General features: G+C 34.4%; 1 protein-coding gene across 2 annotated transcripts; it reads right to left on the minus strand.

Moving 5' to 3' along the window:
• Window positions 1–1,277: 1,277 nt before the first annotated feature.
• LOC111642110 (sprouty-related, EVH1 domain-containing protein 2-like) lies at window positions 1,278–16,839 on the minus strand. Of its 2 annotated transcripts, XM_023388391.1 has the most exons (7): window positions 16,783–16,839; window positions 9,948–10,008; window positions 9,573–9,638; window positions 4,707–4,881; window positions 4,404–4,572; window positions 3,416–3,465; window positions 1,278–3,345 (listed from the first exon to the last, which is right to left on the minus strand). In XM_023388391.1, the coding sequence occupies exons 4-7, from the start codon at window positions 4,845–4,847 to the stop codon at window positions 2,452–2,454; spliced, it is 1,254 nt and encodes a 417-aa protein (XP_023244159.1). In that variant the 5' UTR covers window positions 4,848–4,881; window positions 9,573–9,638; window positions 9,948–10,008; window positions 16,783–16,839; the 3' UTR covers window positions 1,278–2,451. The 2 variants fall into 2 exon arrangements, with proteins under 2 accessions (XP_023244159.1, XP_023244158.1); XM_023388390.1 differs by lacking the exons at window positions 9,573–9,638; window positions 9,948–10,008; window positions 16,783–16,839 and adding an exon at window positions 5,352–6,244.
• Window positions 16,840–17,119: the final 280 nt, after the last annotated feature.

Consider the following 17,119-nt stretch of genomic DNA (forward strand, 5'->3'; position numbering starts at 1 on the left):
ACAAGTTGGTTAATAAAGAAAAACAAACATAAATGAAAATTCTTGTCAAATTATTGTACATTTGGCAACATTGAGCACCCCTAAATTTGAAATTACATTAGCCGAAATTAGTGATCGACCTGGATTTGTGATGCCAGATAAGTGATGATTGACCTGTATATGCATTTTTGAAGACATCCAATTTTCTTCCATCATCATCCTTATGAATTGTTTATGGAAATCATCATTAAGCAAAAATCACAGAATATCACTGTTACCACCATGTCTTTCTGTACTTCTATCTCCACAAGTGTTATATGTTACCACTAACAATACACATTTTAATTTTACTATTATGATATAAATGTACTTAAAATCAATAACAAGCAAGAAATTTGTCCTCAAGAATAGGGTATTGAGGGTAACTCAGCCAATTTGAGAGATTGCAACAACCTGCAGAATTCTACAGAAGATTGCAAATTCCTGTTGTCATTTAACTCCCTCTCCCAAATTTATACAGGTAAAAAATCTCCCAAAATTTTTGCACAAGATCAGTCTTTGACCAGGGTTTTCTCCTATACTAGTGTGGCAAAACTGTTTGCCACACTACTGAAGGTGTGACTCTACTACCAAGGTTTTGTATGCATTTCTAGAAGAAACGTTCCCGAAAAATGGCCGCCGTCTACAGGTGTCCGTCTTGGGAGGTCCAAACAAAGAATTAACACAATACACATTTTATGTTTTATTAATTAATTAAAACAGAAAAAAACACAAATGATCGATGCAAATTTACAGTTTTTATAACCACAAATTTCAATAAATTGATGAGTCTAATTGTTTTTCTTTAGTATTTTCTATGATGTAACAACGTGACGATAGCTGCCAAGATTTAAATCTTGTACAATTTCCACATCTTGTTTAACAATGATTACATCGAAGGGAAGCTTAATAACATCGAAATCGACTAAATTTTTAGCTGTTTCTTTTTTTGGAATTTTACACCCGAAACCCGTGTAAAAAAGTTGGATTTTTTGGGTCCTTGTACGTAGAATAAACAAAAGATTTTTTAAAAAAATTTCTCGACGTACAAGTTTGTACTTTTATTTATTTTTTTGCATAAGGCACAATACTTTCAACTCGTAAGTACTTTTTTCCATTTTTAAAATAGGACGAAACTTAAAAAAATATACAAACAAATGCAAGGTCTGGTGTTTAAGTTGCAATTTTTTAAGTGTTTAGAACTATTCCCGGTATTTTTGGACCATTTTTATGAGATATAGCACCCTAAGTTTTCTTGTATTTTTTATTATTTTTAAAAATTTTGATTCTAACTAACGATTTATCGTTTCTTCATTACGACATTCGTAAAAATGCAATTTGGCTTTATCAAAATCCCATTTTGGAGCTTCAAAAAATTGATTTTGAATGGAATAATTTAAAGTTAAGGGTGCCAAAATCCGGAATGTGCCCAACTTTAACCATAGAAGTAGCAATTTGGCAAAGTAAACAAGCTAGTAGCAAGAAATCTCCATGCCTAACGCAGCAAGAATCCATCATGAATCAGGATTTACAATACTAAATCCCACAATTTGCTGAAAATTTTGCCAAAAAAAAAAAAATCCTGCATAAAATTCATTTTGGAACGTTTTCTTCCGGAGATTCTAGCCACGGATTTTGGAGATTTCAGCAGAGGGACTATCAGGAGGAATCTCGTAACAATTGGCCATGACGCTCATGGGCAGTTATTTTTTTTTACCATGATTCTGTATATTCTAGAGCTGTAAATATACAGCCGAACCCGTAAAACCATAAACTATGCAATAAATAAATGCTATGACTAGTTTAAAATTAAAAGGGGTGTGCAAAATTATGGGTGACGATGATTAAAAATAATGCAATTAAGGACAGCGGAATGAATGATGAGTTGTGTGCTCGATTTTTAATAAATAAGTGAATAAATTAAATCACGTGACGAGCCTTTATAACGCTTTGCAATGTGGGTAAACTTCATCTTAACGATGAAAAAAAAGAATTTTTGCCCTCCTATTGCGGTTTTTGTACTTTAAATTGTGCTAACTCAAACCTGGAATTTTAGGCTGCTTAACTTAAGATTGATTTGAACGCAAGTGTGGGCAAACACTTGAAATGTTTCACGTGTAAAGGGTGGGAAATAGGCTATACCAAAGGGGAGCCGATCAAAAGATACACATCTAACTTAAGACCTTGATACATAACCTTTCTTTGGGGCCTTCAACGATTGAGCCGAACACTCGCAATGCAACAAAGTTAAAAAGGGGGCAAGAATTAAAATGACCCCTGCAGAAGATGGAGAATTTCGTGTTTCCAAATACAAAACTAAAGATAAAATGAATACGAACCTGTAAAAAATTGTTTGATTATCGTTCAATCTAAACCTTTCTTCGAGGACAAAACGTGGAAGGTTTTAATAATCAGGCACTACATCGTTCCGTACTACATGGCCTCGTGTCTACCCCCGCAAACGCCATAACTGGAGCAGCAAGAATGGCAGGCACGAAGAGGCAAATAGCACCACAAACAAGGTACGAAAATGGAAAGGAGCGTCAAACCAATCCAGTGTCTGTGGCAGTGTTGATCAGATCCGTTGCACGAACACGGATGATGATGATTGAAGTCCCCCTCCGCGTCAGAAAGACAATGATACAGCATACACTGAGCACAAGATATGCAGGTGCTTGTACTGATACAAGCTAGCACCTCGTCGGGGGCGTACTCGCAGCTACCTCTTTGGTTCTCTTCTTCGCTGAACATCTCCAAACAGTGTCGACACTGTAAGCGGGTCAGCGGCGAATGGAGTTCTCTTTGGCATTCTTTCTTCTTTTTGGTGGGTAGCAGAGGGGGTTGAGTGGTGATCACTTGCAAATGGTGCTTTGTAATACTGCTCAACGTGTCCTGCTTATGAGGTTTAACCGAATCCATAACGGGATAGGAGTACTCGTGCTCCATCCTGCCTTTATCTTTGGCAAATTGAACGTAGGAGTAAGATTCCCCCGACATCACCTCGATCTTGTCGATGTCGGGATTGACGTAGGCTTTGTCTTTAGTCCACAGTTCCTCGTTAGTTACTCTCGAGGGTGCCTCTCCGGTTTGAGAATTGTTTTCGTTACTGACGTCACTGCTGCTCACCCCGTTGCCGGTGCATATGGATGGGATGAAATGCATGCGATGATGAGGATGATGATAATTTGAACGAGAGCGAGCGTACGGAGACGAGGAGGACGACGTGGCATCTTTGGGTACATTAAGTGCCGTCGAAGAGGGACAACCGACCACACCACTGCCGTTGCTGGACGACGAAGAACGTGAATCGACTGGTAAGTCTAGAGTCTATGAAGAGATTTAACATAAAAAGCATCATTTAACATAGTAACTTACGAGAAATATATGACATAATTACCATAAACACTTCTTCGTCCTTGTAGTGATTGTGGAGATAATCACCCGTTCCTGTAAAGAAGCAAACAGTAAATTTTATACTGCTTCAAGTTAAAGGACAAAGTAAGAATACAAAGAAACAGGTTTAACATGAATAGGAGCATTCATAAATGACACGATCTATGTAAAATATGCACAGAGGATAATCCTACGACAAAAGAAAAGCATTAAGGAGGCGCATCCTTATTTGTTTGTTAAGTTATGGCAACGCAACACTTGGGCGATCTGCCTAGGGGGATGCCTTCCGGGAGGTCTTTTTAAGGGAAACTGGCCCCTATTTAGGCGTTACAGACGCGGAGAAAACCCGGAAAACTCCACGTAGCCAGTCTGTCCGAGCGTGGCGCGAACCCACGACCGAACTCCCAGTGTTCAGGATACGAAGACCACTTGGCCGCTGATAGGCCATGGTGCATCATTAGAATAAGAGATTGGATTAAGGGATAAGATAACGAAACACACGTGCGATCTGCCAAAGGTGTGTGTCTCGAGAGGACTTTCTATGAGAAATCCGCCTATTTAGGTGTATGTACTGTACAGTACACGCGAAGAAAACCCGAAAAACTCCACACGGTTAGCACGTTGGTCGGGCGCGAACCCGCGACTAACTACCAACGTTCTTTAGTTTCATCCGCTCGGCCATTGGTTTTCGAAGGACCGAAACACCAAATTCGTTTAATTAAGTTACGAATTTTTAGAGTTTTAAGTCTCGAAACATCGTAAATTGTTTCGTACGTCCACATTATAAATTTAGGTCTTAAAATTTGGAGCAAACGTGGCGACTACTTCGATTTCGGATCACCAGATGGCGACGCGAGCGGGCCGTAACTGAATGAACGGAAAGGAGGTCACACCACGCGGCGCGCTGATCAATGAAAGGAGGGGGAAAACGACTCACGCGCCATCCGGCGCCATAAAAAAAAACGAACAAAAAACAATTGAACGTCACTTACCGTCCGTAATATCGTCAATGGCCGACCTAACCACTTTATCAAAGGCTCGTGCATCAGCAGCCGTCTGGAAAGTCAGACCGAATTTCTTGTCACCGCTCCTCCAGTGGTGAAAGGTGGGCATCACTTTGTTATACTGAAAGTCCCTGTTGATGCTGCAGCACAGCACGACCTGCAAACACCGAAAAAATCATTCCCGAACGGCAGCGGAAGGACCAGATGGTGCGCGTCCGGATCTGGACCCGTTTCTATATTTGGAATGCAGACTAAACAGGGTGCGGGTCAACGTCCCCCCCTTTCACTTACCGTTTGATCCGTGATCCTCCGACCGTAGATGACGTATTCACGTCGACTGGACTCGTCCACGTTCCTTTTGCCCACGCATACGTTGCTGAGTCCACCAGTGCCCATGGGCACCCATCCTCCGGACGAATCGTCCCTGGCCATGACCTGAGCTCTGACACGAACCAAATAGGTAGCACTGCAACACAAAACCTCACCCTCAGACACAAGAATAACTTACACTTCCCGGCAATAGAACCCCCCCCAATTATGAAACCGGCAACTGTACAGTACTCAACACTCACCTATACACTAGAGGTGTTTATGGCAATCGGATCGTGGTGTGACGTATTTCTATCCCCCGCAACCAGCCACTCGCGTTAATTCGAAGGGGGACCCACCCACCGGCGAATTTTATAGAAAATAACCCGATTTAACGCACGCAACGACCGGTAAACCCATTCGAGTCGAGTGCATTCATTGAAGAGTGGTGTCGTAATGGAGCCAATCTCCAGCATCCGGATGTGTTTTCGGCACCACCCCAGCTAACTCGTACTACGATTTAACGCATTTATAAGCCTTCGAAGGGGGGTTTAAACCGTTACGTCAGTAGCGTAACTTGCGTAACCCATTCCACACGCTACTATAGTAACAAATGGGTGTACTTACTCATCCACATTACCGTCCGTCATTATTCTGTCGATGGATATTCATTTTTAGAGGTTAAACCACGTTTAATAAGCGTTTAGTAAGAAGCTAGTGTGATACGACTGCACTTCCTCGTCTCAACTCCACTAAAAATGAAAACTTTGTCGGCCTGCTGCCACTTCCTGTAATACTACGCCGCCGACGTTAAGTAGTTCCTACGTCATTTTCCTCTTTACCACCAATTTTGGGGTCCTGACCCCTTCCTCCCGCTTCCGGTGTTTATCGAAAACGGTCACGTGCCGGAATGACCCGACAATTAAGCACGTGTGACGTGATTTTCTTAATTGTTAATTCGCCCTATTGCGCATGACTAGTAAAGACAAAATGGCGGCAAAGTTCTTCACTCGATTAATAAAACCCAACAGGAATTTAAAAAAAAAAAATTTACACACACAAAAAAAAGCAGAAATTTACTATTGTATTTTTCGTGTTTCTGCCCCTGTTACGTCATCTTTTCGGTGTTTTCGAACATGGCCGACGGCCTGTAAATATTATATATTTTTAAAAATAATTTAAAAGGAAATATATAGCCTATATATAATATATATTCCATTAAAAGTGTGGGTAATTCGGCACGAGATGGGGAATATTTTCGCGATTTTATACCCTATTTTAGGGGGTTTACACGCGAAATATTCTATAACCTTCGTCAATCATCGATTGAAAGTGGAACGAATCCAAAGAAGGTAAAGGGATCGAGTAAGGTAAGTGTGGGAATTAAATAGGTCTCTTGCGTTCAGCACACGGGCCACCCTAAATCATAATACAACTATTTTAAGGTAGAAGGAATAACACACTCCCGAATTTCTGGATAAAATGGTCAGTTAGTGGGCCAAAGATTTTCTAAATGCCCCAATAGCAACACACGATTTATGAGTAAACTTAAGGTTTATAAGCTAAAAAATTAAATTAAAACTTTAATTACACGTTAAGACAGTTAGTATTATCTAATATTTTAGGGATATTTTCCCGTTAACCCCTGTATAGATCCCTACCCGCAATTGTATGTTTAGCGAATTTATTTATGAGTGATAAAAAGTCCTACAAAGATCCTTCGGGACTTAATTTTTTAACTTAATAAATAGAATTCGTAAATTTAGGGTAATTTTTCCTTATAAAAGCGGTTGATAGAAGACTTAAACGTCCCCTTGTTGATGCATTTATGCCTCTACAAAAGTGGTTTTTTCCTTGTTATAGAGGTTTTAAAGGATCTCCTTAGAAGTTTTATAGAAAATTTAAGTGTCTTCTAATTAAAAGGCCTTCTAGAAGATGTAAACATCTCACTACAGGGATTTTAGGTCCCTCTAAAACCCTCTATAAGAAGATATTTACAGGGCATAAACGTCTCCTTACAAAAGGTTTTATACAAAATTCATTTGCATATATGTCCCTATGGAGCGTTTTTCTAGAGTAAATATTTCTTAAAATAGGGTTTTAAAGGATATTTTTAATTACAGAAGGTTGAATTTTTTTTTATTTAGGGCAATAATTAAAAATTTCAAAGCTAAAATTTCATTTGAAGAGGGGTCGTTAAGAAAGTCTTATGCATAAAAAAAATACTTAAATAACATGGAATTTTAAGATGAATTATATATAAATTGAATTTAGATACCCTAAAATCCCTAAACTGGTGCGTAATTTTTTGAAAATAATAAGGATTTAAGCATAAATATTGAGTTTAAATTAATTCAGCTTAATGATAATTAAGGGATAGTATGAGAATTTAAGATTAATTTAAATTTAGGCCTATTAATCGCAATTAATTTTAATCATAATAAAAAAGTATTATAATTTAAGGATAAATTATTAAAATTAACAAAGTTAAATTCAGAATTTAGGCCCTAATCGATTAATACAGTTAAACAATTAAACGAAATGAATTTATCACTGTTTTTCTGAAGTATAGAACCATAAATATGATAATTAATTAGTTAAATTGCTATTAAGCATAGGTAATAATTGATTACAATTAAAACGATTTAATAATTTATTAATTTTCTCATAAAAAATCCACTTAAATAGTCACCTTAAGTCGTCACTTAGCGTAAGTTACCGATTTGTAATGTAAGAAGTTACGTTATATATATGATGTCAAAAGTTACGTTAATTATACTGTAGTATGAGTACACTATAATTACGTTATGAGCATTGTAGAAAGTTACATTAGTTGTGGTATAGCAAGTTACGTTACCAGGAGCGTAGTAAGTTACCTTACTCGTAGCATGGCACTTTCCTTACTAAAGTGCCCGTTTAATTAAAAAATTTGCGCTTATGGTGTGGAAAAATCATGAAAATACTGGTAACAGATTATGAAGAAAGGCCTTTTCGATAGAAAACTTTAGTTTCAAGTTTACTAAGAACTTTCCACTAGAAAATATAGATCAGTAGGGAAAAATAAGTAGGTTACACTACGAGTTAATATTTTAAACCATTCACTAAATGTAAGCCACGTTTGGTGTAGCGAGACACGTAACTCATAGTGTAGCGAGACACGTTACTTATGTGTAGCGAGACACGTAACTCATAGTGTAGCGAGACACGTTACTTATGTGTAGCGAGACACGTAACTCATGGTGTAGCGAGCCACGTTACTAGTAATATAGAATGTTACGAATACTTTTAGTTTGAAATATTCTTTTCCACTTACAACGAGCTTTTCTACACCTCAAAATCTGTAATGTTCGTTACAAAATAGATATGTATTTTCGTTCGTAATGTCTATATTCTTATACATAAACTGTTATACATTTATTTAATTTCTATACATAAACTGTATACCGAAGTTTCTTTATACGTCTACTACGTAAAAAGAAAAAATAAATAAATAAAATAAAGTACGGACACTAACTTCTATCTTATTTCATACGACTAGACTGTCGTAAGAAGTCAAAATTTACGCCGTTATCATCCCTGTAACTATAAAACTGGATACAATCCAACATAACAGTGAAGTTCCTTCTACAGAAACAGTTACGCTCTCGTAGAAAGAACATTACAACACGTCGATTCTTACGGTTTTGGCATCCGAAACAATGCTAAAAATATCGAAAAATTACTCAATATGTTACGCTAAAACACGCAATTAACGATTTAAATGTTACGCTACAATTATATAAGGATTTCTGTGCGTGTATTTTATCACAAAAGTGTATTAAAAAAAATAGAAACGACTAGTTTTACGTTTTCATTCTTTAATTCCTGATTTACTACTTCCCGTTTTTATGAATGGAGTTACGAGAACACGAGCCGCGCGCGACTGCTTTCCCTCATTGAAAGAGCATTTCATTCACGCTTACCATTCATAAAACTTAAATCGCCTTTTTTACTATTCATAACTAAGCCGATTGTACGAACTGACCAATAGTAACGCTTCATTTTCTAATCAACTTATGAATGAACGTTCATTCATTTCACTCGATTGTTGAAACTGAGTAATTTTTTTTAAACCAATGAACGTGCTTGATTATTGAAATCGAGTGATTTTTTCGAATGAATGAACGTGCACGCTTTCGATTGTTGAAATCGAGTATTTTCTGTTTCTAGCGACGTAAAAAATTCATTCATAAGTAACTTTTTTTTAATGAATGAACGATCTACGCGTAATTTTAACGTTATTTCTAAGCAGGAAAGTGTAAATAATTAAAAAAAATAATCGAATTAAACTATGAATGAATGATTTAAAGGTAAAAATACTACGATTTACAATTATAATATATATTTTTAGAAGCTTTTCTAGCTTCCGTACTAATGTGCCATATACTATAATCGTAAAAGGAAGCGAAAATGTAGTAGTAGTAAGCTTCAATTTTGTTTGATTGATAGGAAAAACAGTAACGTAGCAGCATAAAAATCCAATTCTACGTCTACTACAGACATTATTTAGTACTTTTATACACAAATTTTGAGTCTCGACGTGGTCTTACTTAAGAAATTTACACAGATTTTGAATATGTTTCTATCCATTGTTAATAATTCTAAAAATTTATAGAATTTACATCCAAAAACACAACTTTAACGGTTTTTTTCCGAAGAAAACTCGTATATTTTAACATTTTAATCGAATAAAAACCTTGAATTTAGTCGTATTTTTGAGTTAAATTTTTACTATTTCGACTTGATTTTATCAATATTTTTTTACATTTTATAATAATATATTTTCTAAAAAAATTACAAATTTCTTACTTGTTAAATTAGAGCTGTTTGGAGCCTTCTTTATTCAATTTAGTGGTTGATATAAACCGTTGAAAACTGTAAAAAAATACAAAAAATTCTATTATTATAATAAAATTTAATAGCTTTTTTTAATTCCTATCATCCTAAAAACGTCTTAGAACACGTTTTTATCATCAGTAACATCAAAGTTTTTGAGTTTTTGACGAGTAAACGTGTTCATTTTTAAGTTTTCATATTTAATTTAGGTTCAAAAATACGTTTCCTGAACATAATTTTTATGTTAAAATGATATTTCGAAAGGAATTAAAGCTCTAGAATATTATATTTTATTATTTTTAAAAGAAATTTTGGTACTTTTTGACTTTACGTAATTCAAATTCTTACTTTTATATGACGGCGATCCACTTTCTTTAGCTCCTACTAGAGAAATTTTTGCTGGTTTTTTCTATTTTTATATCGAAAATTAAATAAAGCAGCATTAAGAAATTAAATTTAAAGATATTTTAAGTAATATTAATTCATTTGTCATGTTTTTTATTATATTAAATAATTATCTTAAATATTCTCTAGAATCGAAAGGATTCATCGCTTTATAAAAAGTACAAATTTAGATAGAATTTTTCGAGATTTTATTGATGAAATCTTAATTTATTTAATTAATTTTGATGACTTAAGAGTACAGTTTTGTGTTTAAGATCATAGATTTTCGCATAGAAGGTCAAGTTTTCTTCATATTTATAGCTTAAAAGTTACAGATAAAGTCGGCGGTTCCAGAGAGTTAAACATCCATTGAAAAAGCACAGAAGACATTCCATTGTTGGCACTCTTCCATTACTATTGTTGATTATATTTTTGTATCAGTAATTCATGAATGAACCGCGTACACGTAGATTTATGTTACGAGTAAAGTTACTTTTATGACATCGATACTCATTCATTTCTAAAAAATTCTATTTTTTTTTTATGACACGAGAAACATTCGACTTTTTTCACGTGTAAGTCGTACAAATTTCGTAATGTTTACTTTCATTAATGAAGTTTAATTGATGAATTAACTTGTGCTACGAACGAATAATTGTTTAAATAGTAAATTTATTGATAATAGGAAGAAAGGTGAATGAATTTTTGAGATTTATTTGAGTAATTTATAGGTTACTGTTCTTATGCTAATCACCTTCATTTCGCCTATATTTATGCTATTCTCCTTTATGTCGCTCATATTCATGCTCCTCTTTATGGTATACACCTTTATACCATTCACATTCATGGGGTTATTTACGCTGTCCACATTCATACCTTCAACTTTATACTATTGTAATTCGTCCATTAAAATGAACCCAGGACCAAATGCATCCGTAAAAAGCTGCAGGATAACATCCCTATAAACGTGTCCTGTTACCGTACCGCATTCGAACACGTGCAGCGACATGAGACCTAACATGACACCACCCTTGTCTTCTCCATCTCCAGAACGATAACATTCGATGATGTGGGCAGGGATTATAACATGTCCCCAGGTCCTTCTCCCCTCTTATTTATCCAAAAAAATCTGGTTAAAAAGTAAAAATATGACAAATATATTTCATATATTGTAAAGTTTTTATAAGTATAATAATTGAAAAAGCCTTAATTTTGTCTTTTTTCACGTGTTAAATATCCTTCTATGCACTGCTGGAAGTGTGAAGTGCTGTTTTAGATTGACGTATCATGCATTGTTATAAGTAAAATATACCAGTTAGTGTATGATATATTACACATAAGATCTTATATTCTTATTCTTTAGCTAAAATTTGATAATTGGGAAGGTGAAAACACATCTACAGTATGTTTTTCCAATCTTTCTTTTGCTTTCTACGCTAAAGCTTAAGTAGAAACTGTAATATACAACGTTAAACCTTTCCAAGATTAAAATTGGGATTGTAAACGTTGAAAATAACATCTAAGTAAACGGCTAATAAATTATTTTAAAAACGTTGAAGATGAATTAAACAGCTCTATTAACATTGAATTTTACCATTAAAGAGGCCTGGAAACGTTGAATTTTATAATTAAACTGGACTGGAAACGTTGAAAATTGTATCTAAGTGGCTTTTCAAAGCTGAAAATTGTCATTAAGTTAATTTACAAACGTTAGTAAATCTGCTTAATGGATTTTCAAAGTTGAAAATTGTCAGACTAGAAACATTGAAAACTGAATTAGATACTTATACAAACGTTAAAAATTGACATTAATTCGGACTCTGAGTTAAAATGAGTGATTTCATTCATAAAAATGAAAGAATTTTTAAACAAATTTTAGTATTTAAAAATCAACTTTGAACTTGATCAAGTTGAAGATTTCGTTTTAAGTGAAAACGAAAATCATCCTTGCTGATTAAAATTGCGTGTAATTAATTGAAAGATTCGTATAAGAATGAAATATTCTTGCGATATAAACTGCCAAAAATCAAATTTTGTAGCCAAAAATTAGTAGAAAAACCCTCCAAAGTTCGAGTTTTATTCATTTATTCTGCTTAAAGATGAAGTGTTTGATCTCGACTGACTTTGATCGTGGTTTAGAACAGGATTTAAATCGGGAACAGGAAGTGAGGTCATGATCAATTCTCGAAATATCTCCCTGCGTACGAGATAAATAAACATTTTAGAAATAAATGGAGAAAGAAAAGCGAGACTTTCGAATTGTAGAATGAATGACAAAGTCACGAATGAAGTCATTCACGTAGTAATTTGACATTCATTCAATTGGTTGTTATAGTAAAATAAAAACGAATTTTAGAAATTAATTAACTATAAACGAGTCAAAAGGAAAATCGGGTTGTGTTTTTCGTTCCTCTAAGTTTATAAACGTTGAAAACTCTCGTTAAAAACGTTGAAAATCGCACTAAATAGGTCTAAAAATGTTGAAGATGGTCATTAAATAGCTCTATAATGTTGAAAACAGTCACTAAACAGGTTTAAAAACGTTGAAAACCCTCATTATACAGATGTATAAAGGTTAAAAATCGCACTAGACAGGTTTATAAATGTTGAAAACGGCAATTAAATTAATGTGTAGTGTTGAAAACAGTCACTGTATAGGTCCGTAGCATCGAAAACTACGATCTAGCTGTTGAAATTCAATTAAACGGGATATACTGACGTTGAAAACAGGAACAAGTTTACTGTTATTACAGTATAAATGCATAAAAGTAACGTAAATGTAGTATAACACATTACATATCAGGCAGGCAACACACTAAGTTATACGTGATATAAATCACATGTGTTAATGTATACATGTAAAACGTTGACGAATATGTAACAGTAAAGAAGCCTTAACGTGAAATAAACGTAAATTTAAATAAAACATGTATAAATTTTACGGTATAAATGAATGTGATGAATGAATTTTACACGTTTCTATACTGTACCTGTACTTTCATTTTATACTGCTTTTTATAGAAAATTAAGGTATTTTTAATATATATTCACTGTATTACTATACAGAAAAGAAGGATTACTATAAATAACAGTATAGAAGGAGATAAATATACACTAAGAAAGAGGAAAGCTTCAGCATAAGTACAGTACAGTATAGCGTGATAAATACGGCATAATTCACAATAATAAACTATTAAAATAACCCCAAAACGTGTATTTTTAATAAAAATTAATGCATTTTTGCAGAATTCCCTATAAAATTCCTTAAACAATTGAATTTTTTCTTATTTTTTAAACCCATTTTCCTAATAACATGCTGTTTGTAAGCAGTAAAAATAGAGCATTACTCTGTAAGATAGTATTGAAAAATCAGGAAAAATTCATTAAAAACACAGAATTTAGCTCCTGTTCTTGTGTAAAATCCCGAAAAATTGGAAAAAATTCGACTGAATTTTACATAAAAGTCAATTCTCCATGCCATTTCGAATGAGTTTGTAACTTTTCTAGTGCTGATCCTTTATTTTATAAACGAGAAAAATTGTGATTTTATTCTATAAAAAATACAAAAAATCAAAATTATTTGCTTGAATTTTGTTACATTTAAGACACTAAATTATGAAAAAAATTCAACAGAAAAATCAAATTAAGTAAGGTTTCTCTAAGTAAAAGTAGAGCTTAAATTGAATTTTTACAGAAAAATTATGTAGAATTAATTTAAATTTTGTTAAAAACATGAAATTAAATAAGTAAATATTATAAAAAAATTAATTTTTCCTGGTAAAAAATGCAGAATTAGCGTTGAAAAGAGCCTAAGAAAATCGCAAAATTACAAAGAAATTGGGCGATTCTTTGTGAAAAATTCGAATAAAATCGTGAATAAAGTGTGAAAATTTTTAAATTAATTAATTAAATTGTAATTTTAATTAAATTTAAATTAAAAAATTACGTAAAATTGCGAATTTTTAAGACAAAAATCACAATTATCCTTGTAAAAAATCAAAGAAAAATCACAATTACACAATGCAAGATTTGGAAGGAAAGGAGTAAAATTTACAAAATTACGGAAGAAATTTTGTAATTTTTATAAAAAAAAAGGAGAAAAATTTAACGAGAAAAACCGAAAAAATGCACAATCAGTAAGAAATTTAACAGTTTTTCCAGAAAAAAAAGAATCAAAGGTAATTAAATCAAATGGATGATGATGATTAAAGAGGTGGATGATGAGGAAGTTAGGTTGGAAGGATTTCATTAAGGGTGAGATTTTCTATCAATATTCAAGTGAAAATAAGGGTTTTGAGCCCCTAAAAGAGGCGAAAATACTCAATAAATTACAAAATTTCATGAAATGTAAGCGTGATATTGCGTAGGCCTAAGAAATTCAGGTGGCAAGAGGGTGTGAATTTTTGGCTACAAATGGGTACAAATTAGGGGTTCTGTAGTGAAATTTAATAGGTACGAGGCTCTAAAGTATTAAAATTAATGATTTTATGAGGTTTAGAGCAAGTAAGGGTCCAAAAAATACCAACAATTTAAGCATAGTTTATCCATTAAAAAAAAAACATAAAATTGAAGGGTAAATTTTATAAAAATGCAGGAAATTTAGTTTGAATTTCTTGTATTTTTTTTAAATAAAATAAATAAATAAAATAAATAAATAAATAAACGAGAAGATGTGGCGGAAGGATACGACGAGGAAGAGGAGAGAACGACGGTTGTCGTGACTCCACCTCCTTGCACATACCCGGATGTAACAGGAGCTCGGTAATCTGCCATGTCATTGGTTAATTTTCTTTCAATTTTTTTGAATTTAAAAATTTAAAAAATGACGTAAACATTTCGATTTTTAATTAAGAACGATGAAGATGACGATGACTTATGCGATGATGATGTCTATAAACTTCGATTATCCGTGATGGTGAGGCTAGAATAGCTTTAATTAGAGAAAAATTAATCACGTTTTAACACCCCCCTTATATTTTTTAAGGAAAAATTAAGCTGGAAGGACTGAAATTCAAAAAAAAAAAAAAATCTAAGGAGTTATCGGGGGGGTTTAGACGAAGAAATTAGGAAAAAATCGCACACACGAGGCCAAATTCTGAGTAAATTTAAGGTTTAGGATCCCCCAAAAAGACTTAAGATGTATCAAAATTTGAATGTAAATAGATTAATTTAGAGTTTGTTCAACTAAAAAAAAAAAAAAAAAATAAAAAAATCCAAAAAAAACACGGAAAATCAGAAAATTGTGAATATTTCACGCAACATTTTCATGCAACAGTTGCACGAAATTGCTTAAATGTCTTAAATCAAAGCTCTTAAATTGATAGAAGATCATTGAAATGTCTTATAAGGCACCAGAATAGCCTAATGATTCTAAGATCTAAGCATTTAAGGAGTGGAAATCTTGTAAAAATTTTGAATTTTTTAAAGAAAAATAACGAAAACATAAGGGGTCCTTGCCTATTATATCCTTAAAATTATCCTGTAGATACTTCCTACATAATTTTTAGTGAAAAAAAAACTGTTAAAGATATGAATTTAAATCGTTTAAAATTCTAAGTTAAAAAGGAATATTGGAAATTTTTTTAATTAAATAACAAAAATATATAAAATTACTTGTGAAATTTCACATCAAAATCGAGAAAACTTTCCCGAAAATTCCCTGCGTCGAGAGCAAAATCTGTAATATTGCAAAATATAGGTCAAGGTCTGACATTAACGGATGTATGTTGCGAGTATTTGGTCATTTCGGACGGATTATACGAGTAAAAGTGCTAAATTTCACGCTAAAAATGCCAAATTTATTAACTTTTTTCAGAAAAATGACAATTATAATTCCATCAAATCAAAAAATTCTTCGCGAAATCTTCAAAATTTGGCACGAAAACAGTGAAATTTGCGGAAGAAGAGACGTTGCAAAGTGGGATAAGGTCAAGGAAACCTTCCAAAAAGCGAGAAAAATCGACTTAAAAGAAGTATTTAAAATGATCCTCAAGGATCTGAACGATTAGGGAATGGAAAAAAGTAAAGATTTCCCCCCAAAACTTTAAATAAATTAAAGGAAAATTGAGTCAATAAACGAGATCAATGGCAAGTAAACGAGGAACGAGGTCGAACGGCCTTTCCCATTCACGAGTAGGAAGTGAATGGAGTTAGTTCAGCATCGTACCACCAGAGGGAAGCAGTTACAAGTGGCACGAGCGATCAATGAAAATGAGTTCATTCACAGAATCTGTTGATTCACTCTTTACAGCAGGGGGGAGGAAAATTGGAATATTCTTCGGGCTTGGCCGGATTTTGGGTTGTTAATGGCATCGGAAAGGGTCACGCGATTGGCTTCGAAAGCCCTGAAAAATCGGAATAAAAAATAGTAATAATAATAAGAGAAGGAATTTTGGGGATGTCTCCGGGCGGTGCGAGGGGATGGCAGGGGGGAAGCGGCAGTTTTAAGCGCGTAGAGGGTGCTGCAGGCCCCCGGCCGAGCGGAAGCTGCGATGTGAGCGTATGTGTTGCCCTTTGATATTTCGTTTATAAAGGTCGATGTTACTAAAAATAGAAACAGGCAGTCGTGCCCGGTAGATGGCGCTGCGAGGGAGTTAGGCCGGTGGCGAGGAAATGACGTCACATAGGGGACGAGGGGTTAATATCCGCTATTATTAATGGTCCGGGAGGTCAAGGTCGGGTTGCACCGGGCGGTTTCGGGTGTGGCCCACCCGCTGCCGAAAAGCGAGCGCGGGCCCACTCGGCCGACGGGGGATGTCGGGGCGGGGGGAGGGAAAAAGAACGACAAACGGCCACTTACCTAGTGATGTTGTCGAATGTTCGTCCCGTTGCGGACTGCACCGTTCCGGACCCGACACACACACACAACCTTTGCAAGAGAACGACGTAAGTGTTTCCATGGTAACCGCTCCTCCACGTGACTGGCGTGACGTCAGTGGCGGGAGACTCCGTTTGCTCAATTGACCTTTCGAACACGCTGCGTCGAAAGGTCAAAAGGTATGCGATGCCGAATTTCTATGCCGATTCATCTTACGTTTTTCTAAATAATTAATTTTCAGCGATGATGACGATGATGATGATGATACGTCGTCACTTACATATCGAAGATGAATGGGATGACCGGAAGAAGATAATTT

Source organism: Centruroides sculpturatus, unplaced genomic scaffold (assembly GCF_000671375.1).
Source record: "Centruroides sculpturatus isolate CEXI.00-Female unplaced genomic scaffold, Cexi_2.0 scaffold1644, whole genome shotgun sequence".
NCBI classification, from domain to species: Eukaryota; Metazoa; Arthropoda; class Arachnida; order Scorpiones; family Buthidae; genus Centruroides; species Centruroides sculpturatus.